The sequence below is a fragment of the Strix uralensis genome, chromosome 2 (genome assembly GCF_047716275.1).
Source record: "Strix uralensis isolate ZFMK-TIS-50842 chromosome 2, bStrUra1, whole genome shotgun sequence".
Lineage (NCBI taxonomy): Eukaryota > Metazoa > Chordata > Aves > Strigiformes > Strigidae > Strix > Strix uralensis.
Genome location: NC_133973.1, coordinates 105,622,707 through 105,650,613, shown reverse-complemented (window position 1 = coordinate 105,650,613; position 27,907 = coordinate 105,622,707). Strand labels below are relative to the sequence as shown.

The following is a 27,907-nucleotide window of genomic DNA, read 5'->3' as shown; positions in this document are numbered from 1 at the left end:
GCAGGTTACATGTTGCCAGGAGCTCATGCTTTGTTGGGGGATGTGGCCTTAGGGTGAAGGATTCAAGTTGCCTTCCCTGGTGCAGGCGCAAACCAAATTTTGACAGCCCTAACAGCAAGCCTATATGTGGCCACAGATGTGTTGCTCATGGAAACAGACATCTGGGGTAGCTATTCAGAAAGGTGACAACAAGCCAAAGTCAGTATGCAGAACCATGGAGCACAGCCATGTGCTTTTCTATCCCCAAAATTCAGACTTCTCAGGACACATTGCTACCTTTGGTAAGGAATTCATTTTCCTTGCCCCACTCCTGGGTAGCCCACTCCCACTAAAGGAGGTTAGAACCATGAGTTTAGCTCCTCTGGCCCTTTGTACACACACTGGCAGAGGATTACCTCCAAAGGGGAGCCGTAGGGTTAGTGTGCTCCATGAGCAGGGAGGGAAAGGGCACCCTGAACACGCTACACAGGTAAGCGTGAAAGGCTGGGTTACAAGGGATGTTCTCCCGCTCAGCCTTACTTCAGGGGGTTCAGCATTAATGCTCTTCACTTTGCACAGGCTCTCTTTGCAGTTGACCATTGACCCAGAGACAAGTCACCTACTGAAGTGTCCAGAAAGTGCAGAGGAGCTCTTCCTTCAGCCTAAAAAGTCAGCTCAGGAGCCTGCTGTCCAAACTAGACAGTGTTGCAATACTTTTGGCAACTCCTCTCTCAGTGATATCACTCCTTGTGCTTCATCATCTTCTATCTGCATGAAATACTGAAATAAAGATATTAAGACTCGCCGCAAGCAGTTACATCAGCATTTCACATCAACTTTTCCTTCATCAAGGTGATAACAGTCACTTTGTGATGAAAATAAAACTCCTTTTTCAAGCTCACAATGCCTATCTTCCTGTACATCAAGTCCTTGTAAGACCAAGTTTGTCTCTGTTGAAAGCACTTGATGGATCATAGTATGATCAGTGGGGTCATACACTGAACGTGCAGTGCTCTTGGAGGAGGTGGCTTCCTTCCTACAGCTGATGAACTGCACTTTGGGAACTTGTTGTACCAAGTGTGACTGAGGAGCCTGCTTTGGCTCTCAGTCAGAGACACCTGGGCTGGTGGAGAGGTGATGAACAGCAGCTTGGGCACAGGGACTGAGGGTAATCCAAGAGAGGGAAGATGAGGTGCCTCTTGAGTTTCAGGGCTCCAGGTAGTGGTAGATGATAAATCCTATAGCTTAGGGGCATGGTTGGCCACCCATGAAAGGGAACAACTGAGTCTTTTTTCTTTTTTTTGTTCTATTCAGAGGTCTTTATATTAAAGATCTGATTTGCTCCACAGCATTGGCTTGGTTTTAAGGTTCAACGAGGATAAAAATGCACGAAGGTAGGAAAAAGCAGCATTTGTGGTCACAGGGCTGTACCTACCTGCAGTCACCACAAGTTGCTTCAGCAGCACAGACTTTTTCCTCTTTTCCTACCCGTATCACTTTGCCAACACCAAATATGCAGTTTGAGCAAGGGACTATTGGCTTTGCTTGGAAAACACCCAGCATAGCGTAAACTATGCTGCGAGCATCACTGTTGTGCAAAAAGAAGCATGAATGCCTGGCCAGCTGCTTTGGCATTCACTTCACTTACGAGAGGCAATCCAAAGGGCCAGATCTCTTTAGGAGGCTCCAAGTGCCTAGGAAGCAACAGCCACACATCGCTGCCCCATACCCCTCAGACAGAAGCTGAATTCTGCAAGAAAGGAGCATTTTTCCTTAGGTTAGTTCATTCAAATGACATTGTCAAAGCTGGAGGGTGAAGGGAAGCTTCACGCTGATGTTACGGGACAAACCACAAGCCTCTGGATGATGTGCTTCTACAGTACCAAGGGCCAGGAAAACAGTATGTGGTAATGAGAAACTACGGGTAGATGAGTCTGAGTAACCATGCAACGAGAACAGCTATCAAATACAATAATGCTTGGGCCTTCTGCCACCAGCTGCCAAGTTTTCTCTTAGTAAAAGCCAACTAGTTAAAATATGTTCTTGTATTACAGTTGTGGTTTCTTCCCCCTGACGAAATTGCAAGCAAAGAGACCATTTAGTCACACAAGACCGTCTGTCAGTAAAGAAAATACAAATTTACTTTTATTGTAACCATAAAGAGGCATTATTTTAACAATTAGCTGTACATTCAGCACTCAGGTATACATTTGTGCCAAAAAGTCAATTCTCTTTCTGCTAAAAAAGAGCGTTTCTTCTCAGGGATGCACTGTCTGTGCTTACAAGATGTTTATTGTCTCCGTATTACAGTTATCTTGACAGACAAGCCTCAGGATACAGAATAAAGCTTTACTCTTGGACCAAAATAGGAGGCAACATTTTTATTTAAAAAAATTAAAAACAGCAAGTTTCTAGTCAGATAATATAAAGCATCTTAAATTAATCTTTTGAAAGTATTTACACTATTTGTAAACGTAAATATCTGAAACTGTACATGTTTAAACAAATGTTCATTTAGCAAACAGGCTGTATAAACTGATTGCTCTTCTAATCTTTCAACCAGCTGTCCTAGAGCTCTCTGGGTACTCCAAGAGAGAAAAAGATCCCAAGCACAAGAGTGACTACTGCAATGGTTTACCCTTCACATATTTTCTGTACAACATCTGTATTAAGTCAGTCATAACTCTGTACAGTGACCATGCAGTCCTTCTGTAAAACTTTATAAAAAACAGATATACATATATTACAATGCACTGGACATTATTTTACAGCCTGTATTTCTACATAAGTAAAAAGAAAGGGTAAGTTTTCTTCCTTGTTAGTTCCTTTAGTTAATTTTTAAGGGTCATGTAAGGTCCTACAAGTACCATTTATGTACCTCAGCACCACGGCTGCAACGCTTCTCGTGGTAGCTTTAAATTCTACCATCTTAGTCTCCAGCCATGTGATTTATAACAGGAAAACTATTAAATCAAAACACCACCAATGTGTATGGAAATGTTTACATATTTGAAACTACAGAACAGGTTTTATACATAAGTTAAAGATCTGCCACGTAAGTCACCACATTTTTCATTTGCAGGGCTGCACAATAAAGACTTACACACTGAAACACCCTAAAGCTGCTTGTAGTGTTTCATTCCATCAATGGCGGAGTGTTTAGCATTCAGATTTCCAAAATAATGACCAATTAATGCATACTGAACAGCATGCACCGTTTACCAGTTACCAAGTACTTGTCCTCTGTTTACAATGCTGATTTCTGGCTTGCACATTCAATTCCTGGCATCCCAACATCCCCTTATTAGCACTTACACAAAGGCTGTACAAGTTCCAGGCCCAGTTCCCACTTTAAACAATGCAACACCACCATTTGATCTTGGGTAAGGCAAAAACACAACTCTAACCTAAAACTAAGTACCTGAGAATCTCAATGCTAAGCTTTGCTGTAAAGCATCCAAAAACATGCAGTTCCCTCAGAAACAACAGAAATTATATTGCACAGCTTTCCATTGCAAATCCCAAGGAACTGAGATTCTTTACATGGAGGAAGGTTAGAGCATGAAACGTCAGGTCTGACCTCACAGCTCCCAATCACAACAGTGTAAGAAAAACAACACATCCAGTGTTTCAAGAAATGCTTCACATGCAGGAAATAGTTTTCCCAGCTAAGAATCTCTGCATTATGTTCAAGCACGTGGTGAATTACCAGGATTTTCAAGGGAGTTAAAGAAAAATCATAGCATGCCTGCTTAAGTCAAATTGTCATACCAATGTGCTTATCTCCAAGCCTTGCAAATACCTATTACCACTTCTATTTGATTCCCTGCGCATTATTTCCAGCGTGTCTTTGAAAGTGCGGCTTTTCACTGCATACATCAGCTTATTAAAGGAAAGCAAGAAAGGTTTTTACATAAAAAAAAACCAACAAGGATTTCAACTTTGAAAACATCTGGGTAAGGCAGTAACTGAGCTTCCATAACAGTGATCAGCAAAGGGCTTTTTGTTTTGTTTTCTTCCCCCCCAACTTCTCAAGCCAATGAACAGGAAAACCTTTAACAAATCAATAAAACCGTTTTTTTGCTTTTTTCCTAAAACAGGGTTAAGCAGCCTGGATAGTTTTGATGCAGACTGGACTGCACAGTGGGATCCTTTGTTTACTTCAAGCAGATCTGTTTGCATTCCCTTCACTGCCTTGCATTCAGCTGAAGCTTATTTCAAGCAGCCTCACTGTCAGGCTACTTGGACATCGATAAAAGTAAATTCACCTGAAAGACAAAAGGAAAGCCTACATTAGACAGAGCAGCTAAGTTTCAGAACTGATATCCTATATTTTAATCTTTAAATGGAATTCCTAGGAAGCACACAGAGTCTCAGATAAATCAGGAAGACAGCTACAAAACAACCGGCCAAAATTTCCAGTCAAGTGCCTACTCGCAGGATTTTTAAAATGCAGTTCTTGACCATGCTGACTAGTTATTTCAGCTGTCACAACCTACTGTGTCAAAGTTTCTAAAATTACTTCATGTGTTGTCAAGGAATTCCAAAAAATATGCACACTGCCAAAAACATTCACGTTCGGTATCTGAAAAACATTTGGGATCCTTCACAATACTTGTTCCCCACAGATTACAGTATGGTTTCCCATACACTTCAGTTTGTAGGAGAAGTGATCCTAAGGATTAACAGATAGACAACTAGAGGAAGTCATCTCCTCTAGGATAACCCCACCTCCTTCCAGTGCTCCAAGATAGTTATCATACATCCCTGTGACCACATTCACTGTAGGCAATGCCCTCTAATCTGTAAACTAGACTGTGTGCTTAAATATTGGCATCCTGGGACAATCATGATTCCATCCATATTCCCTGAACCACTAAGGTCAAAGCAAGATTTTTAAAAACCTACTTGGTTTCTGTCAGAGCATCCTAATACAGAGAATTTTTAACCCCAATCACCTCTGAAACTAAAGACCTTATCATGTAAGGTTACCTTTCCATAAACATCTGCACATTTTCCCAATGCAATTTACTTCAAATGAACCCTTTCTCATGCTTCCCAAAGGTAAAAGTTGCTGCTTTTTATATTCGTCAAAAGCAAGACTGCCTTCTCATGCACAGGCTTTTTTAAAGTGCATTCACTAGCTTTGATATTTCTCCAAAAAGACAATGCCCAGAAACGGCAACTCTGTCATGATGTTGTACAACTCAATTGCCAGCAGCATCAATCACCACCTTCAGTTTAAAAACCTCTACTGGATATTCATTAACAAAAACCAAACCAACCCCCCCCTTTAGCTGAGACCCTAGAGTTCAGATATAGCCCAGGATTAAGTGGGATAATACCTAAATAAATAGAGATTCTGAACACTGAAAATACTAAAAATGAAAAAACTAATGTTTAAAAAGAGCCAGTTACATGAAAGAGCAACTGATTAAAAACAGGGAGTTTCAATATATACCTGTTCCATTGAAGGACAAGCTATGATCTGAAGATCTTCATTACTAAATTCTTCCTTTAACAAAGCATGGAGTTTCTGGAACATTTGCTGAATGTTATTCTTTTAAAGGAAAAAAGAAAAAACTCAGTATTAAAAACCACAACACCCATCTCAAACATGAAACAGAATAAGCACAATGTACACAGAATAGCTACTGAAGTGACCAGGTAGGGAGAAGCAGTAGAGCTTTAACAGCTTTTCTTCTAAAGCAAGCCCCAAACAGCCACAAGGAATCCACACTGGCTGAGGTAAAAACTTCAGCTAAAATGTGCTAAGCTGAAACACTGAGTCCTACAGACTTAACGTAGAAGCTTAAAACTCAAGCTTGGTTCTTTCTGGTGGGTTTACAGTGGCTCTCCCATTGAATGTGTATCAACCTCTCTGTCTCCAGTGCTTCTGCCCATGCATAGCTGACCAAGCTGTACTGGTTTTGGCTGGGACAGAGTTAATTTTTTTTTTTACAGTGGCTCGTACAGAAGATGTGTAGAATGAACAGAACCAGTTACTACCCTGTACCGTGTGTGTGTTGTGTAAGCTGAGTACAACGGAGGGCAGGACAGCTGCTTGTTCTTCGGTTTGTTTTTTTTAAGCTAAACATATCATTATAAAGCATATTATTAATTTTTTTAATTTTTTTTATTTCATGTGTCTTTTCAACAGGATTCTCAGATGCAAGGACACCACAGTGACACCACAGTGACTGTAACAGTCTGTTCACTCTTACACGTGCATGGTATTTGTCACATGTTTACTGGCTGGACTGGTAGCCTAGAATAACTCTGCAGATATACAGATATGTGTCTGTATATATACACTTATAAATATATGCATACATACATTTATATAGATATACTATACATATAACCATACACACACAGAAATATAAGGTGAATGATCCCACAAAATGTGTTTAAAGTCTTTAACTAAATGAAGGCCCAACACCTACAGAAAAACATGCTTAAGTACATCTAGCAATACTCACCCTAACTGGCTTAAACAAAATTAATTCTGTATCTTTATTGGACAAGTATAACGACATGCTTCGTAACGTTGATGGCAGCTTTGTTTTTATTGTCTTATAAGTGGAAGAGACCAGATCGTTGATCTTTGCTGAAAGTAAAAGAAAATATGCTTAATGAACTAAAATGGCGTTGTGGTAGTTGAAATCTGCACTCCAGAGTATCACCTCCACTTTACTGGGGCTGATCACAGCCACACGTTTGAGTGAAAGGGAAAGAGGAGGTGACTGGCCTGTGCCAGCATCAACCCATCATACAACCACAGTATGCCAAACAATGCTTTTCTTTTGGGACCTACTCAAGACATCTGCCTCTCTTTCCCTGCAGAAAGTGCATCCAACCCATTTCTACAAGCTACCACATCCTCCTGAGGTTCCTGAAGTCACAGCCTTCCAACAGCAAAGTTCTACATAGCCCCCCCCCGCCTCCTAGAAAACTTGTCTGGAAAAGAAAAACTGTTGGGAAATAAACAGTGCTAGTAAAGAGAACAGCACACGACAAATTCTCCTTACTGACCACAGGCCACATCTGTAAGAAGGCTGCACAGCCATCTGGATTTTGAATCAACCAAACAGAAATCCTCTCTCAGACAAGACCTTCTTTCTTTATTGCTAGGTATTTTAATGATTTTACAAGATCTTTGCTTAAAGGGCAGGGGAAAAATATATTACATAGCTTTAAAGTACCAAAATTAATATACTATGGGGTTTTTAAACTCAATTTCTACTGTTTCTAAATTTTCTGCCTGCTCCTGCTTCCCAGAAAAATGACTCCAAGAAACAGCAGAAGCTCTGCTTAGATCTGCCTCTACACACATAATTATCTCCAAACAAACATTAAAAATACTCTGAAGAAGCAGGAGATGTTAAGCAGAAGCTCCAGTTAGCCCTTGAGAGTGTCTGACCCATGGACCAGCTCTGAATTATGAATGAACATAGCTGGCTTTGCATTTTAAGAACATGATGCAACAGAAGGTTCCAATGTATGAATTGGAATAATCAGATTTCTGTCACCCAGAAGCACAACTTCGTAACATGAAGAGCAAAACAACCCAGGAACATCTAAAATACTCCAAATGCTCCTACGAAGCATTCACATTTGAATTCTTAAAATGAGGGAAACAAAAACTGGATTCCATTTTTGCATAGTGACAGAAAAACTGAAAAGGAAGTAGGTACCAAATGTACAGACAATGAAAGCTTCAATGCAGATTCATTTTTTCCTACAAAACCAAAAACTTTATCTCAATGCAATCAAATAATTCCTTAAGCACATTCCGTATGCAGTTGCGGAAATGCTGTTTTCATGCAAGAACAGTCACAGCTTCAGAAATACTCAAGTCATTCATCTACTGCACCAATTAAATATATATTCTGAAGTTTGTCAGATTTTGGATTAGAGGTATCTTAGACATTTAAAATAGCACACAGGTAAAAATGGAAGCCAGGATTTTCAAGAAAAAGGTAGACAGTTCTTTGGTACTTAGAATTTTTCCAAATCATTGCACTCTCAGAGTCCAAATTAATCTGGTCAGCTTTTCAGCCTCACATAATGCAGTTTATATTGCTCTACCAAAAATGTTGAATGGAAAGGGTCTCCATTTGATGAGAACTTTTCAGAAGAAGTCTCAAAGTAGTAAATGATCATGGTTTTATTAGCCTATGATCACCTGAGGTAACATGAGTATAAAACAAAGCAAATACCTGGTTGTGCCCAAGGTTGCTGTGAAAGGCTGTACTTGGGACCTCCTTGAGTGGCCATTGTTTTTAAAGCAGCTACCTAAAACAAGTACAATCAACAAAATGGTGTTTCTTTCAGTTGAATTCACAACAAAGCGACCAAGTAACAACTGTGCAAGTCTCCCGGATACTGCAGTGTGTGGAATCTCCCCTGCTCTCTCTCTTCTATGCCCTGACTTAACAACACACAGCCGAAGTAGCTTAACAAAAATGCAATTCAAAATTACAACCATGATCACTTCTTGAAAGTAAAATTCAAAATGGGATTAAATTTACAGAGACTCTTAGGCACCTAACGATACAAAACCTCGAAAGAGATTTATACTTAAGCACGTTAGTCAAACTTCCCAGATTCCAAATGAATCACTGGGATCACCTAGATGATCTATCAATCTCACCGGTTATTCATCTGTATTTTAGGCATGCCACTGACCCCTCACCCCAGCATGACAGGCATCAGTAAATTTAACACTGTAATCTTCTAAAACAGCAGCTGGGATATTTGTGATGTTCATGCAATGCTGCAGCCCCACTTTCTGAGATGTCATGCTGCTTTTTCTCAGTACGTAAGTATCCACATCACACTTTTCATCTTCCAGAAGTAACAGATGCCGCTGCATGGTTTTCTCAAGATACCTAGAAATTCTGAGCTCTAGCGCAGGTTCTAGAAAGATGTGTATTATAACAAGACATCTCTTTTGTTCCTATCCCCTAGGATGCCTAATCTTTCTGATCAACTTTTATCAGGAATTTGTCACAAACAGGACTTGGGAGGAAAGTCCTGCTCAGCAAGCACCTCACAGGTATAAAATACGCTGAGAACAGAAAATTGTAACACACTTCACAGCCATACTCTTAAGACTTCCCTCAAGAACATGTGTGACCCAAGATTGTTTTTGAAGGCTTACAAATTCAGTCAAGATAGGAATCTTCCTGCAAACAGAAAAGCTCCTGCCAGCTTTCACAGACCTGTTTCACCTCAATGAAACATTAAAGCTTCTTGATCAAAGAGTGTAAGCGTTGCTTTCTAAAACAAACTATATCATGTTCCTTTAATCTGTTAATCTCAAAAGTGCCCGGAAAACTGTTGTTAGAATTTAAAGGGAAGCACAACCTTATCATGGGAAATGTCATCATCTTCAGCTAATCAGACAAAACTAGCAGCCTCTCCTATACCCAATTTAAATAGTAATTCCCTTGTCCTACCAGTATTTCAGTTAGGTTAACAAACATACAACACGTCTGTACCTTTGTCATGAACTCCTCCAGCTGTTCTATAAACTGTTTGGTTTGCTGCTGAATAAACTGCTCACAAGCTGATTTCAGATGACGATCTACATCTTTCTTAGAGTCAATATAATGTTCTCTGATTTCTGGAGTACCCTTGAACAGAAAACAACAATTCTCTCCTTTTTATTTGCCAGAGATCACTACCCACTTAAATGACCCAATTTTTATTAATGCAATAAGACTCCATATTACCTCCAGTAAGAACTGTATCAAGGCGTTGTTGCTGTTTAGTCGAAAAAATCTTGAAACTGTCTTAGGGTTCAGAATTTTAAATGCTGCATCTGTGAATCAGAAAGTCACTCACACTCTAAGTCAATGGGATTCAGCTCCAGGAATTAAAAACTTTAATTACTCATTTATGCATAAAAAATGGCCTAGCACGATTAGAACTATAACTAATGATTCCACTACCACTAGGTGTGGATGCACAAGTGCACATGCACAGAAGCACACAAAGCTTGATCCACTGTTTTTTTAATTGCACCTACGGTAAACCTGAATCTAACAGTTGCACAGTCTAAACAGATAAATACATCATATAAACCTAACAAATAACTTATACTAGCTGTAGTGCTGTCAGCATGCAAGTTGTGTGAGCTCTTTTCCTTTTGTAACTATATCTACAAGTGAAAGAATTTTACATAAGCATTTAGGAACAATATGCATAATTTGATCCATGTTGCCTCTGAAAACCAAGTACAGTTGCATGAAATAACTTAGAACTGGCACTCTTTTTCTCTGTGCTTAATTATTTTAGTCAGCACTAAACAACAAAGCATCAAGGTTGATATACGCTCAATGTTTTAGGCCACAACAACCCCCAGCAGCGCTACAGGCTTGGGGATGAGTGGCTGGAGAGCTGCCAGTCAGAGAGGGACCTGGGGGTGTTGATTGACAGCTGGCTGAACATGAGCCAGCAGTGTGCCCAGGTGGCCAAGAAGGCCAAAGGCATCCTGGCTTGTATCAGAAATAGCGTGGCCAGCAGGGACAGGGAAGTGATCTTACCCCTGTACTCGGCACTGGTGAGGCCGCACCTCGATTACTGTGTTCAGTTTTGGGCCCCTCACTACAAAAAGGACATTGAATCACTCGAGTGTGTCCAGAGAAGGGCAACGAAGCTGGTGAAGGGTCTGGAGCACATGTCGTACGAGGAGCGGCTGAGGGAACTGGGGCTGTTTAGTCTGGAGAAGAGGAGGCTGAGGGGAGACCTCATCGCCCTCTACAACTACCTGAAAGGAGGTTGCAGAGAGCTGGGGATGAGCCTCTTTAACCAAGTAACAAGCGATAGGAAGAGGTAATGGCCTCAAGTTGTGCCAGGGAAGGTTTAGACTAGATATTAGAAAGCATTTCTTTACAGAATGGGTTGTTAGGCCTTGGAATGGGCTGCCCAGGGAGGTGGTGGAGTCCCCATCCCTAGAGGTGTTTAAGAGTCAGGTCGACATAGCGCTGAGGGATATGGTGTAGTTGGGAACTGTCAGTGCTAGGTTAACAGTTGGACTAGATGATCTTCGAGGTCCTTTCCAACCTAGATGATTCTGTGATTCTGTAATGTTTATGGTCTCCACAGAAGTCCCAAGAAGGAAGAGCAACAACATCTTAATTAACACAAAATAATGAAATTATTCCTATATTGTTAACAGGATGTTGTCAACCTGAAATCTAGACAAATTGGGAAAATTATTAATACAGTTTCAGTATGGCTTTTTGCCCTGATGTCATTAACTTATCATCCTATAGATCCATCTGCTTTTTCTTCATTTCAAAACCAATTCTGCGCCCCTGTTGCTGTATAAAACAATGGGGGGAAACAAGACACGAGACTTAAAAGAAGTACTGTCAAAGGCATTAAACGAAGAGGAAATACCAGAGATGTAGGCATGTAGGTTTTGCATTCCTGTGCTGTTAAAGTAGACCACAGATAAAGACTAATTTTGTTTCATTACCTGAGTACTTGATTAGAAACCTATGAGCTAGTCAGTGTGAAAGTCACTTCTCCCCACTGCATACTTGGGCGGAAGCATGACTTTTACATTAAGCAGTGTCCTTTTGTCTATAAATCCCAAATTAAATCTTAAATCTATGTATAGAAAGCTTGGCTAGAACACAGTAAAACTCATATTAGCCATGTTATTTTTCTTCTACAACTCATCCCAAATATAAAAGCCCTACTGGCCTATGTTATACTACATTAAGAATTAAGCACAATGTACATCTTTTCATCACCACCACCCAATATAAAGAAAGTGTTTTCCATTACTTACCACTATCATCTGCAAAGCACTGGCTGGCACAAAAATTTATTCAACTAAATGAAGATGGAGAACAAACTTATGTGTCAGCCAGGACAAGACACCAGAAGGATGTATTTGCCCTTTAACCTCCAGTCAACTAGAAACTACTCAACAGGTAGGAGGTTTCATTGATGTTCAAATGCAACAGGTGAAATGGTTAGTGTAAGAATTGCTTGCTTCAGAGTTAAAACAGCAGCATATTAGATGGCAGGAAAGAAAAGTTACTTCTTCACCTTTCTCTTCTGGAACGGAAGACGACAAACTTGACATGCTTCCAATTATTTTTCCCATTATCTTTATAAACTTGACAAGTGTATGACAGTTCACTTTTGTATTGAGAGGTCTTTTTCTGCATTTTACAAAGGAACCATAGTACAATTTTAAAAATCATGGCCATGACCACGGCCACTACTCTTTATTTTCCCTTCCTACAGCAGCACAGTTGCTACATAAAACTGTTCAACAATACTGTTTATTGAACTTGCAACCTAAGAAATCCTTTCCAAAACAAAACCTCGCAGAAAGGTCTAGGAAATCTTAATTTGTTCTAGGCAGTCAACTATGTATTGTTAAATTCATAGTGGTAACAAAACATATTCCTTTAAAGGGTCAGAAAAGGGGAAAGACATCTCTGTGCAATAGAAATGTAGATTACTTAGCTGTTCTTAAAAAAGACTGGATAAATAAGTTAGGTCAGCAGCAAAAAGCAGTCAAATGCATTTCATACAAGAATAAAGAATTTGTTAAGATACATCTTGAATGGTTTTGGTTTTTTTTTTCAGAGAAGAACAAAGCAAGAGATTAGAACAAGCATACAAGTCATTGCAAATGAACATAAAATAAACCCAGAACTTTTACTGGCACATTAAGGGAGGACAATCCCATCCCATTCTGTAGCCAGCAACTGTTTAGTACCTCTAGTTTTCTTAAGGTCCAGGGAAATTTCCTTAATGGTGAAATCAGTGTGGAAAGGAGCAATTTGTTCACGAAGAATCAAAAGGTGTTTTATTAAGAAAAGCTGTCCATCAACCTGGGTCTACAGCACAAGAGAAAGAATATGCATTACATGTAAAAAAAACCCCACAATTAAATGAAGAGCAAAGTTTCAACACCTCCATTTTTATTAGTTACTTACTATAACAAAATCAATACTAATAATCTTACTAACAAGCTTTTTCCACTAGTCTGTAGTGCCATTAACTACACTCTGGGATCAACAAATTCCACTTCTGTACTGTTCCTAATACATTGCTCTACAGAAGCAGACTTTCTTCACTTTTCTTAGACGAATTAGATTACACAGCCATATTACTAAATGTCCACGTTAAGTACAGGTATCCATTATCTGGAAGATACAATTCTTCATAAAAGCCAGGAATTACTTCATGTAATTCATATAATTTATACTTGAAGAATGTGAGGTTCTCAAATTTCTTTAATCATTACGATGATTTAAAAAAAGCCAAACAGTTAATGTTTCTGTAATAACCTTGACTAACTGTGCTACTGTGCAAAGGTCTGACAAAGCATTTTTCTCATGTCATTAAACACAAAGCTTAGTTAATTTCTAAACAGTACAGCAAAAAATACAAAGAATAAAACAGGGCCAAGTTCACACCACCAAGATGATCAGTTTTGCACTGCTTGTTATTTTAGCTATGTGCTTTATACTGCAGGCTGCTTTTAATCTCTGAAGTTCATGGCTCATTGAAGTAAATGGAAGAGGACTCAAGAATTCAAATTTGCTTTTGCAATAGAACTTCTCCTTGATATAATATTAAATAAAAGACTAAAGAAGAAATTAGATTTAAATCTGCAGTTTTAACAATCAGAAATGTTTACTAAAAATAAGTGGTGGAAGGGTTTCTTGAGTTTGGTTGGGGGTTTTTTATTATTATTATTACATGCACAGTTTCACCAGATAATGTTAAATTCACATGCATCAAGAACAAAGTGGTACAGATCCTAGTCCTGGACCAACCTAACTAGGGTTCACTGCAGGATGAGTTTCATTCTCTGCAATACTTTAAGTCAATGCTGACCCGATATACAGTGCTGGAATGGATAATTAACTGTAGAACTCCGAATCAATTATATATGAAATAGTTATCTGCTCAAGCTAGACGGAAACACGGTTTGAATTTCTTTTTAAAGATACTACGGTTAACAGATATTTTGAAGGACACTCATAAGAAATACTTCAAAATGGATTTTCATTTCTAATAGCAACTAAAATTTTTTTCACTACTAAATAGTTACTGCCTATACAAATCCAACAATTTTACTCTAAGACTTTCTTTTTTTTTTTTTAAATTCACTTCCTGGCTGTTAGAAATTAGAAAGTTACTACAGTATTTGTATTAAAGAACTGTGACAGGAAAAAAGGTTTACTCCAACTACTTAAAGTAACAAAGTTAAAATGACTTGATGAAACTGCACTGAATTCTGAGCAACACATCAGATCAAACCTTTTGATAATAGACAGTTCTGAGCAGAGAATACTTAACAAATCTGCCTAGTGCATTTAATACCTAGAAAGATTTTTGAAAATTCAAACAATGGAGGCAGAGAAAAAGAGAAAAGAGTAATGGTCAGTGAAAACAAATATGGGAAGCAGAGACTTCTGGCAGAAAATTTTTCTTTAGGTATCACTTGATTGAATTCACGTGAGTTAGAGCAGCCCGTAAACATGATTGCTATGATTTGTATTCCACCTTTTCAGATAGGCTGGCATATGAATCATTATCTTTGCTTTACAATACATTAACCGTAACTAAAAGCTGGCAAATCCATCAGGTCTCTGGGGGCTGAGCAACATGCTTTCACTGAGATTTCAATAGCATTCCGAACATCTACTTCATGGCTTTAGATATACACAGGGGGGAGGGAAAGAAATCATACCCAAAGCACAGATTCTGACCTTGTTTTTGCTGATAGCATCGGCAGCTCCCAGCAGCGAGTGGATGCAGGCAGATAAGGCCTCTTGCGATAAGCCCTGAAACACCGCCCTCTGCAGGGAAGAGGAAATCGGACCCAAAAAAAAGGTGTTGGCAAAGCTTAAGTGGAATTTAAGGGTTGTAGCCTGTGAAGGATGTGCTTACCAGCACATAACACTCCAGATTAGTTAGCTACAAACATGTGGTCTAAATGCAATAGGACAGGATGAAGCGTTCATACATAAAAGCTTGCTACAGCACTTCGACTGGACACAGGTATACATTCAGGCATGCCCTGTTCACCCTCCAGCTCCCAATTTGCACCCAGGTAGTGACACCTAATGCATTCCCAGCTAACGGCACAAACGATGCTGATGGGGTAACCCGACTAGACACTTTGTGTGCCAGGGTAACTATCTGCGTGTGCAATTTATACCTGCAATAGACAGGAGATAGAGTGAGCTTAACCTCAAGCAAACTCAAATTACCTCACATTTGTGCCAGGTTAGTAAACAAACATGACAGCTGCCATGGCCCAGGTGACATGAGTAACTTGTTAAACTGCTGCAACTAGATCATATGGCTGAGCTAGCTGTGGGAACACAGCTCGCCTCCACCAGCACTCCAGGGAGGTACAGGACAGCCCTGCGTGCCCCAAGACTTGCCAGTGCCTCTTCATTCATGTCTTCTCCTATCTACAGGGTGCAGGCAAGGCATACTAGTTCTGCTAGACTATCTCAGTGAAAAAATAAATAAATCACTGTGCAAACACACTATAAATGAGCCTTGCAAACAACGCAAAAACGACCTCATCTCCAAAGGTCTAGCTGAAAACAAGGGCAAATACCCATTTATCTTTAATGAGATTGATATATTAAGCAATAAAGTATTAATATTTTCCAGCTTCTTTCTAAGCAAACAGTATCTTGGTTGCAGTTTCATGTAACACCTATCAAAAATATTTTGAAATGCATTAAATGTATCTAGTAAAGATACAACACATACAGAAAAGCAAAAAACACATTATGTTTCTCAGGCTTTTATGCTATTAGGTGACAGACATAAATCAGATTAAAGGGCAAGTCTCAAAATACTTGTGAAGTAAACACCACTTTTGTTTCTGTTAGACATGAAGATTCCTACTGTCTTATACTCTGGAAATGTCTCCTACATTTTGAAGGGTGAAAAGATGTGCCACAAAAAATTTTTGAGAACATTTCCAAAATGTAGTAGTAGAGTCACCATTTTTAAGAGCAGAAACATCACCTTGTCTGATATCCTACAAAGCACACAGCAAGAAACACATTCACCCAGTAATTTCAACAATAAAATAATTCTCTATAATGGACCCAGAAGTTTCTACTCTTTCTTGTCCTATTCACTCCTCAACTTTGGTGCAATAAGTACCTTCAGCATCAGACACTGAAGTATTTCTGTAATAACAAAAGCAATAGATGTACAAACCAGTGCCTTTTTTCTGATTCTACAAATACAAAACTGTCTTGGAAATGATGACCTAAATTTGTCAGTTCACTTGTTTTACACAAAGATAGCAGCAAAAAGACTACGAGATAACAGGGGCCAGTAATTGCCCATTCATAATTTACATTAAAATATTTAGACACAGTGCTACACACTTCATGATGTCACTTAAAAAAATTAGATAAAGAGATTTTTGCATACGTCTATACATCTGTACAGTTTGGAGAGACACACTAGAGTCCTTCTGACAGTTGGATACCACATTCCATGCAGATCTGCTGGTGAAATTGTGGTCTGGTGCCTGGCATTAAGGGATTCTGCTGAACCTGTTTAGAAGTAAAATATACACACATGAAAAACTTGCCCATCTATCCTTTCAGCTGAAGGAGACTGCAATACTGACTCTACTTTATACTGACCCCATAGTACTAAGTCATATTTTATTGCACCCAAACAGGTTAGGGTTTGTTTCCTTCTGAGCAGGTCAGCACTAGATTTCTGACGTGTATAGAGCACATGCCTGCAGAAGACATGAATTCGCTTTCAGGGATGGCCCAGCTCGACCTTTTTTAATTACTTAGTTTTACAGGCATGACTGCAATGACATCCCCTCACACACACACTTAGCTCAACAGCTGAAAAGATCAAACTATTACTGGGAAAAAAAAGCATAGGAGAAAAAAGTAAAAACATGGTTAGTGATCATGGAACTACAGGAGATACTCAGAAAAAAAAAGGAAAAAAACATTCCATCAATTCACTTCCTCGTGCTTTCCTTTTTGGTGAGGATAATCCTACATGGATTAAACAGTTGCAGAAAGTCTAGGATTTAAACATCATGTTATTAATCGCAAAAATAATGGCAAAAAGTTTTGTCATGAGGGGGTTGTAAACATAAGAGTGCTCCTCCTGAGTAACCTTCATAATAATTCTGTATGCTCAAAATGGATTTTCACAATATCTGATGGACAGAATTCTTATATTATTTTCATTTTGTCCTTAAATCCTGGGAAACAACTGAGTCAATACCATCAAAACTCTGATTCCAAATAGCAACCACTCAAAAAAGTAAAATTTTTAAAGTTTTACCAAATGATGGAATAAGCACTCATGAAGTGTTTGTGTGATCTATGTGGAAATTGTCTAAAATAATTTAGCAACATCTTTCTTACCTTTTGTAACAATAAATTTATTGTCACAGTCATTAGAAAGCCTGTAACACCTTAGGTGTCAGTTTGAGGTTCCTAGGCTATTTTTTAGTCACTTCAGCTACTCCTGCGGGCACTGAAATGGGAGGGAGGCACCTTTGAAAGGCAAATAATCCCAATTAACTCAGACACATCTCCAAATTACACCAATGGGTTCCCTTCCATTTCCTGAATGCAGGTGGGATTTACAGGACTTGTGAATGCCACACACCTGGCTTGAAGCAAGATGAACTCCACTCTCAGTGGGATTTGTGAGTCCAGCTAGAAACAGCCAGAAGACCTTTGCAGGCCTTGCAAGCCAAAAGCAAGAAACTACCAGGTAATCAAAAGGAATATGAGAAACAACTGACAAAGAGCTGGGAAAGGTGCTGCTGAGAAAAATAACACTGTACCATTCTGAATAATGATAAAACAACTCTCCATGGATTTTAGACAAAAATTTAAAGGGTTGTAACACTCAAATGACTGGCATCCACAGAGCCATATTTCATGGAATTTGCTTCCAGTTCACTGTAATTTACAGGCACATGGGTCACATTTAAAAAGTCTGAATTACTGTAAACAGCTAAAATTACTAACTGGTTTCAGTAAGTGGAAACACAGTCAAAGCAAGAAGTCGCCTTCCCAGGTGAAGGCACACACGACAATCCTAGATGCTCAAAGTATTAAATTAAGAGACATGCCTGACACACCTTCTCATTTTAGCACAGCTAAGAAACTGAAGCATCCTTAAGTACACATCTTGATGTCAGGGCTACTTTGCAGTAAAGAACACAGAAGCTCAATTTTATACAAAGTACAATAGATGCTGTCAGCTACAAAAGTAGTTGCTTCACAGAACTGGACTGCACTGAAAGCACAAAGGCCACCAAAAGAGCAGGATTAAATGGCTTCTCATTCAAAAAAAGTTATTAAGAACCCTGAGACAAGTTCACCTCTCAACATTTCTTATGAATTTCTCTAGGAAAACAACCCTTTAAGATATATGCAAGTTTCTCACTGATGGTTCAAGTTAATGCTCACTCTCCATGAGCTTTATGCATTAATTTGACAACATGAGATATATTTCATACCAGATTTAACTAAGCTGCAGGACTCAGGATCTTCTAGTCGGACATCTGAAAATGAAGCTTCAGATGGCAGCTTCTTCTGTTCCTCTTTTAAACTCTGTGCAATTTGCTGCAAAGGAAGACATACCACAAATTTATTTTTTTTTCCCCCCCTTCTTAAGGAGCACTACGCTGCTTTGATTACAATAAAGAAAAGCATACTAAACTGCAAAAGGAGTCAGCTACACTCAGCTCCCCAGTGTTTCAGAAACATTAAAAGATATAAAGACAGATGTTGCCAATACAGTAGCAGAAATGTTTCAATATCATTTAAGATTCACAAATATTACACAGATCTGTGTAAAGCACTGTTCTGTTTTGCCTCTTTTTACTGATCTCTAAATAATAACCAGTGAAGCCAAGTAGAAAGAGAAGCTCAAAATAGGAGAACCCAATTCAACACTCACTTGGATTTCATACAGATAATTTCTGTGATGGCTTTATTCCTATAAATGATATGTGCCAATGGCACTAAAGTACTCTCTAGTTTATTCCCTGAAGGAGTTCAACAAAAAGCTTTCCCCTAACATTACTCAACACTTCCACACTTCAACCTTTTTCACTACTTGGTCTGCTTCAAAGCAACAACAGGCAGCAAGAACGAGCAAAGAACTGCATTAATATTTGAGCAGAACAGCACAAGAAATATTTCTGCCCTGTGCTTTTAACATTTTAATAATTCATTTACTCAGACAGAAGGTCTCTCTAAATAGCAAGGTTTTGAGGTTTAAAAGCAATCAAGTAGCAAAATTAATCTCAAACCAGGCAAAAACCAGAGTCTTATAACGACATATGAAGAGCAGCGTAATTTCTCAATTTAGAATGAACTGTAAAGCTCACTTCTTCCTAACTGAACGGCCATAGGACCCTAGTTAGAAAACAAGGCTTTGTAGACTAAGTATCTACATTGCTTGCCTACAGAAGTTACAGCTAACATTAAAAAGTTCTCACAACCTTTTTTTTATCCAGTTCTATTCACACAGTTTTAGCAAAAAAACCTCAAACCAAACAAACCTGCACTCTCTAACAGTTATACTGGTAAAACTTCTGATCACTAGTTGTTCTGAATGGAGGGATCCCATTTAGCCACACTTCATGTGGTGGGCTTCTCAATTACTATTTTTGCTTTTTCTTCAGAAGCTTATTCATCCTTAAACTTGCAGTATAAAGGGCAAGTATTCTACAAACTCAGGATTTCTAAATGCTTTCCTAAAAACCTATGAATGTCCCTTACAATCACCAAAGCATCAACTACAACATAATAAAAGCTTTAGACATGTATAAAGACAAGATTATAGCAACATGAGCTCAGCACTACAAAATTTCTTAGTGTTTGTTTACAGGCAAGAACTGAACACAAAAATGTACCATTACACAATGTTAATTTCTTCCAGCGCACAGCAAAAAAATATATAGCTATAAAGCTTCTGCATTTTATATAAGTAATGCTCTGATACTGAAGTCAAACAACAGCTTCTCTACCAACTAGTCAGCTGCAAATAAGTCCTACAATTTTCTAAGCACCACCAGCTATTCTGGTAGATAGATAGAAAGCAGAATACAGCAATAAAATCTAGTCTTGCTGGTCCATGTTGCAATTGCTGTTCTTAGTCAACTCAATCCTTTGACAGCTTGGGCCTCTCATTATAAAGTGAATGGCAAGAATTATTTGGGGGGGGATCTTCATTATGTTTAATCCCTTCCATGCAATGCTACCTTTCAGTTGTGTACTAAATGCAGTTTGCTCTAGTCAAAAACTAATTTAAAGTCTTTCATTAGCCACTTTTTTATTTCTGTGAGTAGTTTTATTCTAAAATCTTTCATCAATATAGTATTAACCTTTTAAAGTAAGTAGAATTAGTTTGATTCCTTTCAACAGAAATATTAACTCAAAAGGCTTGCAATGACTACAAAAATGACTAATACTGGTAAGAATTTGAAAAAGGCTACTGGAAACCATTGCTGGCATGTTAAATCATCTAAAGGTACAAGCAAGTCTCTCCTCACGCTGTCTGAGCATAGTGTACACACATGCATACCAAATACTAGTTGACCAGTAATTCTGAAAACAAACTTGCAGCTAACTGTGCCCGTCTAAAGCTTCTCTGCAACTCCAGCTCAACTAGAAAATAGACTGGGTAATATCTGCTATTTATGAAGGTAAATAAAAATATACTGTTATGAGAGAAAAATTTAGAAGTTCCAACTTTAGATAAAACTGTTAACTGTGAGAACTATCTCCAGTTTTACTGAGTTTGACATAAAGTGTTCTCTGACATCTAGCTTAGGGTCATAATTTAATCAGCAGGTGTCAATTTGATAGTGCCACTAATGCTAAACACGCCTAAGAACGAGAAAACCCGATCTGCAAAACACTATACTACACAATCGTATATACTGCATATAAAAAGAAAACCAATCAAGGACAATAAAACCGCTGATGCTATACCTCCATCATTTCCAACTTGTCAGGATATGCAAGATCACCCGGAGCAGGCTTGTAGCCTGTGATATCAGTCTGAATGTAAATATGCGTCCTATAGACAAGACGCTCCTGTACATCTTCTAACATCTGCTTGACACCAGCTGCAAATGCACCCAGTTGTTCAGCTGGCAAAGGTAAAAAAAAAAAAAGCACAAATTTGTTAAATTAATTACAAAACAAGCTTACAGACACAGAAATTTGCAGTATCACATATAGAACTGCTACAAAACTAGCTTGCTGCAGATAGGTCAGACTATTTTTGGAACAGCGGCATGCAGGCAAATTTGCGACAAACAAGAAATTCCTGAACTTCATATTGCAGTTCCTTCAGCTCCCCAAATTTTCATTAGATTGTGAAAATGCGATCTCATACTGGTAACAGCAGATGCCAGGTTAGAATTAAGCATTTTAATTAATTGAGACCTGGGTATGTCGAGCGGCACTTCTGCCTGGACACCAAACCAACACGCTTTGGTTCTATCATAGCCAATGCCTGCAGTGTGACTGTCAGGAGTTGACAAGCTAATTCATCTATCTACCTACCAGAACATATGATCCAAAGCAGCTCACGTCCAACTTAAGAACTATTATATCGGCCTGAGTCTAAGTAGTAGAAAATCACTACTTAAGATTAGCCAAAAGATTATGTCACCAATTTTTTCTCATTCCCAAGAGTGTTACAATTCTACTTCCAGGAAAATGAGCAATTCTTTGTGATACTGGCACAGCTTCGGAGACAAAGAGCTACGCTGTGTTATATACCAGCTACTAAGTATGATTTCTGTTTATCGCTTGGTGCAAGGTTAAAGACTGTGAAATTATTCCAATATGCATTGGTCATACTAAGGAAATGAGACACCAGATTTTTTTACTGATTGTCAGTTCACTTTTATGAAACTATGAGCTCTGTGAACACTTCCAAAACTCCAAAATCTCTATCAGGTATGTAACTCCTCTGCTGAAGTTACAATTTCTAGTCTGGGAAACACTACATCAAGGAGAATGAAAAATGAGGTTTGCATTCCTTTGTTTTATCATCATGTATGCAGAAAGCTCTACACAGATGATGCATCAGCAGGGCCAAGCAAAGCAATTCATTCATTTAAATCAATTCCGGTGTATGTATAAGCACTGGGTGGATGCTTCCTTGCATCTGTACAATCTAGAGAAAATAGGACTCTATAACATCAGTATATTAATCTAGGGAATCTAGATAAAATCTAGGGATTTTTTTTGCCTAGGCAATTTAATAATTTTATCAGTTAAGATGACAGTTAAAAACAATCAGGTTCCATCTATGAGTTACCATTGTTCTGTACATGATCTTCAAGCATCTCATTTTTGAGAATCCCGCAGAGTTCAGAAAGTGTCTCTAAGTGAATGACATGGATGATCATTGGCCTCAGGACATCATACAATGAAAGACACAACTTCTCCAAGAGTTCACTATGAAGAAAAAATAAAACAAAGCAAAACACTTTCAGGATCCCACAATATGAAAATAAAACTTTATCACAAACATGGATTATTCTATGGCAAAGATTTTTCAAACGAGGGTGAGAAAACAATGCAACACGGTATCACAGAAGACTTAAGAAAGGACTGTTTAAAACAAACCCCTGATTTCCTACAAGGCCTTTTAAGACATAAAATGCTTAAAATGGTGGTAGAGTTTTGAATTCATTTTAACTAAAAACCCAGAAATAACCAACTAACAACTCAACCTGTCACAAAGGGGAGATGCTGCAAACTGGTTTACCTGGCTTCTGTGTACAGAAATGCTTCTGCTGAGCTCAAAATCATACCCCCGATTTCCCCTTGAGAAAAGGCGCATCTGATTCCAAGTATTCAATAGTTTATTAGAACCAGGAGCACACGAAGTGGGACACAGGAGAAGCTTGGTAGTCTTTCCTGTAACAACTTCCAACATTGCAGGGCATGCTTTCTAATCTAACTGACATTATGATATCAATGCAATATGAAACACCAGAAATCCCACTTTATTTTTTTCCTTCCCTGTTCAAAGTGATGCTTATCTTGGTTAAGATACCAGTACCATTCATTCTAGACATTTCTGCCATTCTCAATGGCACTTCACTAATCACAGATTAGCTAACAATTCAAGTAATTCCCCAGTTAAGACTTGGAAATACAAACACTAAGAATATTTAAGTATTTACCGTGTGGTACAGTCATTAAGTTTATTGCACTACTTTTTTTTTTTTTAATTCATGAAGAATGTCTGACAATAGGACAAAGACACTTCAGTTCCTTTCAGATAGCGGACAAAAAATGCTCACAAACATTCTGAATGTCTCTCTTCTGTTGCATTATATAGCTTTACAAGCAACTTGATAAAACAGTAACTCTCCATGTTAAAAGCAGAAGCAAAGGAGAAAGTTTCAACAGCCTTATTAAATACAACACTCAGCCTCAGATCTCTACTCTTGGTTAGATTTTTGTTAAACTCATCTGTACACCTAGCTATTATGTCTTCAGAGCACCTCAGCACTTCAGAAAAAAATCAGGCTATTTATTAGGCAGCTAAGAAAAACCTAATAAGGTAGTTACTCTGAAACATTTTCCTCAAAATATTTTATTTAAATGTAGGCAAAAAAGGGAAGTAAGTTCTTATGAAAGAAGGTAACTAGTTTCCATCAAAATCAAAATTCAAAAATAATCAGAAAGTCTATTCGCATTCTTGGCGTGAAGAACAACAGTGATAAAATTTGTGTCTGAACAACATTTTACACTGATTTCAATCAGGAATGTTTACTTCAGAATTTGGACCGAGATAGCTAAATTGGTTCTTAAGACAATTAAGTTAGGTCACCTCAAATCCTGAGCATGTCCCACACAAGACCTCAATTTCTCAGAAAAGACTGCTGTTACTCTGGCACTATGGCTTGTTTCTAGTGAGGCTTTATGCATTTATGATTTTCTTTTAGCAGGCTGGATAGTGAGCAGTATTTTTTCCAGGTTACGCTTCTTCAACTCAAGCTGCACTTGATTCTAAGATAACACAACACTCAAACCAGTGTCTCGGTTATATTAATAGAAACACACTTTACTTATGAACTTCATAGCAAGGGAACATGACCTGCCCAAATTTCAAAATTAAATATCATTATTGAAACATACCAGCAAATTGGAGAAGGGGTATAATCTACTCAGTTGCTCTAATATTACAGGTCTGTTGTAAAAAACCTACAATACTTTTATAATGCAATTACCATGTGAAGACAACAACCTGTCCCTCTTCTAGATCTAGGCAGAGCAGATACAGATACTGTTCTTGTCAGGTGTCCACTACCCTGCCTTCCATTCAGACCACACACAGGCACCTGCAAATATTCCTTGACCGTAAGGGCAGCTCACTAAGTCTAAATCCTTGATGAAAAATGGCTGGAGTTCATCAGCTTAATTTTACACTGAAGTAAATGAAAAGCACTTCTGCAACTGACTGTGCAAGCCATTGGCATAGAGGTAGTACAAAAACATCTGAGCTGTAGCACTGTAAACTTCTACAGCTATTTCCAAATCAACTGTGCATCTTCATCTCTTTCAGACCATCTACAGAGCATTTACATTACTCAGTTTATTTATGGAGAATGTAAACTATCAGCTTTGCCTGAAGAAGAAAGAAAACAAAAGAACATCAAATTCTGATGCATAAAGTGATTGAGGTTTTTTTTCTTCTTGCTGGTTCTTACCAAACCACTTCAATGCAACCCTATTTGCCATATAACATTGTCTGCTACATCACAGCATAGTAAATACAACACTTAGTAAAACAAAACCAGCATGTACCACCTACTCCAGTTTTGGTGTTGGTTTTGTGAAGAACTCATTGTAAAGCTGGTGTTCATCCTGACATACATGAACCATAAAGGCACAACCACTTCGTACCTGTATTCACAGAAAGACAAATGCTTGATTACTAAATTATTTTTCTCGCATCAGTACCACAGGAGGTATTACAGATACTATATTATACATCATTATATTGTATATTGCATTATTATTATTATTATTGCTACAGCTATGATTAAATTGAAGCTTTGTGAAATTCAAAATTACTGAGATCAAGTATAAAACTAAGAACTAAAAAGATGTTACTAGTCAAATAAAAGCTCATTGTGCAACTTCTGCCCCTTTTTGTTTCTGATGAAATTTAAGTAACCACATTTTATGCTTTTGCAAATATCCCTTTGTGAGATTTATAGCAGTTTTTACAGAAAAATCTTCCACAAAACATGCATAACTTGAAAATATTAGTAAAATTTTAATGATTCAAAACCAGAAACAAAATTGATAATTCGGTATGTAAATGACTGAATTAAATAAGTACATTTTACTTGAGAGGGGGAGAATTAAAACATAACAAAAACCCCACAATACATGACTAGTTTACCTACCAGAGCACAATGATCTCTGTTGTTCTGACTGGTTAATTCTGTAACAGTGCTAGCGATACTCGGACCAAGCAAAAGCTCCCTCTGGTCGAGGTAACACTGATGGATTTCATTGAGAACTTGTTGATACCTAGCCAAGAAATTGAAAGAGTAACTGCATCCTGCAGCTCATTTTCCAGTAAAGATAAAATTCATTTTAATACCCTCTTTTAGGTCTACATAATTTCAATTTTTAAAACTCTATTTTAAATGAATAATGTGTTAAACAGTACTTAAACAAAAGTAAAGATTTTCAAAACCTAAAATTGTTGAAAATAGATTATGTAGACATACTCACTCCGGCATTTTTTCAGATCTTTGCTCTACTTGTTCAATAAGAGTCTACTCAACAAAAAGAAAAAACTATTATCAGTAAATGATTTTTTTCTAATAATTGGAAAATAGTTTGCAGTATTTTCCATGGACACAATATGCAATCTTTGGACATTCACACTTGCACAATATGTAATCCTTGCATTCACACTACTAATAAAATTCCAATCCCATTTTCATAGCTTCCTTTTTAACAGTTAGTTACCAGCCTACTTACTCTGACTTTGGGAGCAGCTGCTCTGAATTTTACATAAAACAGCGTAAAGGCATTGTCAGAATTTGGCACAGCTGAAGGATCCTGAAAGAAGAGATGAGCAATTGGTTAAAAAGGAGAATACTCTATTTGGCTTCTAGTATTTAATGGCTGAGATAATTAGGCTCTAAAACAGGGTATTGGTTCTTTATGCTTATACTGCCAGTGGAACAGCTCTTTGCCACTTTCCACCTAGAAAGGCACTCTTGTTTCAGAACTCAGCTAAAGCCAGATGGAAGAACAAAACCCAAAACAAAAAGTTTCAACGGTCTCTACAGCAAAAGTAACATTTTCAGTAATTACAGCATTCTCCACTACAGACAATTTTCTCTGGACCTGCCACAGTAGTACTGACTGTTGCTCCTTAATCTACAGTACTAAAATGGAACAAAATTTCCCTTTTACCTGACAGTCCCAGGGTGGAGAAGCTAAGTTTCAGCTCTCATTCAAGCTTCAACTGGAATGTCAAGTTTTGAGGCAGTTTCCCCTGCAGCTTCCCAGCTTAGCTGGACAGACAGCTTGAACTTAGACAAGTTCTACCAGTAATGAACCGGAGCAGAGACCAAATTTAGCCACCAGGCTTTCTTCCCCTTATCCCTAACTGATGATATAAAGAGAAGCAGATGGCCTTCCCTTGAAACATGGTGGGGACAGGAAAACTCTTCCACCTTCCCCATCTCCTTTCATCCCTGTGAGCAACCTGATCAGCCTTCTACACACGCAGATCAAAATGCCCAAACACTCACATGGGAGGAGTAACAAAGAACATCTAGATCTCATCAGTCCCTTTCCAGTCCTGACAAGACCTCTTGTTGTGTTGCAATAGGAAATCTCAACACTTGACCACAACCGAAGACCACTGGTTCAGTACTGCACCTCCAGCAGAAGCAGATATTAGATGTTTCAGAGAAACATGCAAATATCCACAAAACTGCCATGCAGATGGGAAGGAGGAGGTCATCTAACCCCTAAAAGAGGTCTCCTTCCTGACTTAAACCTCCTAAGCAGCAATTCAAATCCAGAAGAAGGTTTCAATTCTTTCTGTAGACATGTTTACTAGAGATACTCAGTTCCACTTCAATTTAGCTCAGTCATGGCAATCAACTGGCATCAAACCAAGCTATGGTACTTTTTTCAAAATAAAAACTAGCTTTATACCAAACGTGAAAAATGTTCAATGCCACTTAACCAAGATCTTCACTCCAGAAGTATCCTTTAGCAAGTTTCCATGAGCATTGTCTAAAATCTCCTTCTTCAGGTCTGTCAATTCTCAATTCTAGCATATTTCAATTTCACTGGTTATCCCTCATGACAACAAGTTTGCCTGTAACAGGACTGAGTGTAAGGCATACAACAATTAATTGGAGAAAGAAAGAAAGACGATAGAAAGAGACATTCCCCTCTTCTTTCTCCTCTGCCAAAATATTGCAGCACTAGGCTGTTAACATTTTAATGAGACCAAAAAACCTCCCTATTCACCTTTATGTCTAAATCCCACTGGAGTGAGTGGAGTAAAGCATCTAACTCTTCCCTGTGACTCTCTAACATTGCTGTCAACTTTTTAAAACTAACCAAAAGATACTACCAAAACTATTAGGGACTCGTCACCGTTATTCTCTGCAGCTATACATACACTGCAGACTTATCAGAAAGAAATATTTAGATGACCAAGAGCATCCAAGAACACTCACTGAAATATAACACTGAGTCATGTCATGAACTCAGAGTTGTCATGTTTTAACAGTTTTCATCCTACAACATGCAGCTCCTGTATACTTTCTGCAAGTATTCCCTGCAACCTCTCTGTCTCTAATGATCCATCTCCAAAC

At 38.3% G+C, this 27,907-nt stretch overlaps 1 protein-coding gene across 3 annotated transcripts in view; it reads right to left on the bottom strand.

The window, feature by feature from the left end:
• Positions 1-2,096: 2,096 nt before the first annotated feature.
• Positions 2,097-27,907, bottom strand: part of COG3 (component of oligomeric golgi complex 3) — a 32,827-nt gene continuing 7,016 nt past the window's right edge. The window contains exons 8-23 of one of the 3 annotated variants that reach the window (XM_074859634.1): positions 26,043-26,123; positions 25,791-25,834; positions 25,457-25,583; positions 24,856-24,947; positions 22,345-22,484; positions 21,003-21,163; positions 18,518-18,623; positions 16,438-16,562; positions 14,739-14,828; positions 12,734-12,854; positions 9,720-9,808; positions 9,486-9,620; positions 8,202-8,277; positions 6,462-6,589; positions 5,441-5,539; positions 2,097-4,247 (exon numbers count right to left, since the gene is read on the bottom strand). In XM_074859634.1, coding sequence (XP_074715735.1) covers positions 4,218-4,247; positions 5,441-5,539; positions 6,462-6,589; positions 8,202-8,277; positions 9,486-9,620; positions 9,720-9,808; positions 12,734-12,854; positions 14,739-14,828; positions 16,438-16,562; positions 18,518-18,623; positions 21,003-21,163; positions 22,345-22,484; positions 24,856-24,947; positions 25,457-25,583; positions 25,791-25,834; positions 26,043-26,123 — 1,644 coding nt within the window. In that variant the 3' untranslated portion in view covers positions 2,097-4,217. Of the gene's footprint in view, positions 4,248-5,440; positions 5,540-6,461; positions 6,590-8,201; positions 8,278-9,485; positions 9,647-9,719; positions 9,809-12,733; positions 12,855-14,738; positions 14,829-16,437; positions 16,563-18,517; positions 18,624-21,002; positions 21,164-22,344; positions 22,485-24,855; positions 24,948-25,456; positions 25,584-25,790; positions 25,835-26,042; positions 26,124-27,907 lie in introns of those variants that run through there. The other 2 variants (XR_012627650.1, XR_012627651.1) reach the window with 2 other exon arrangements.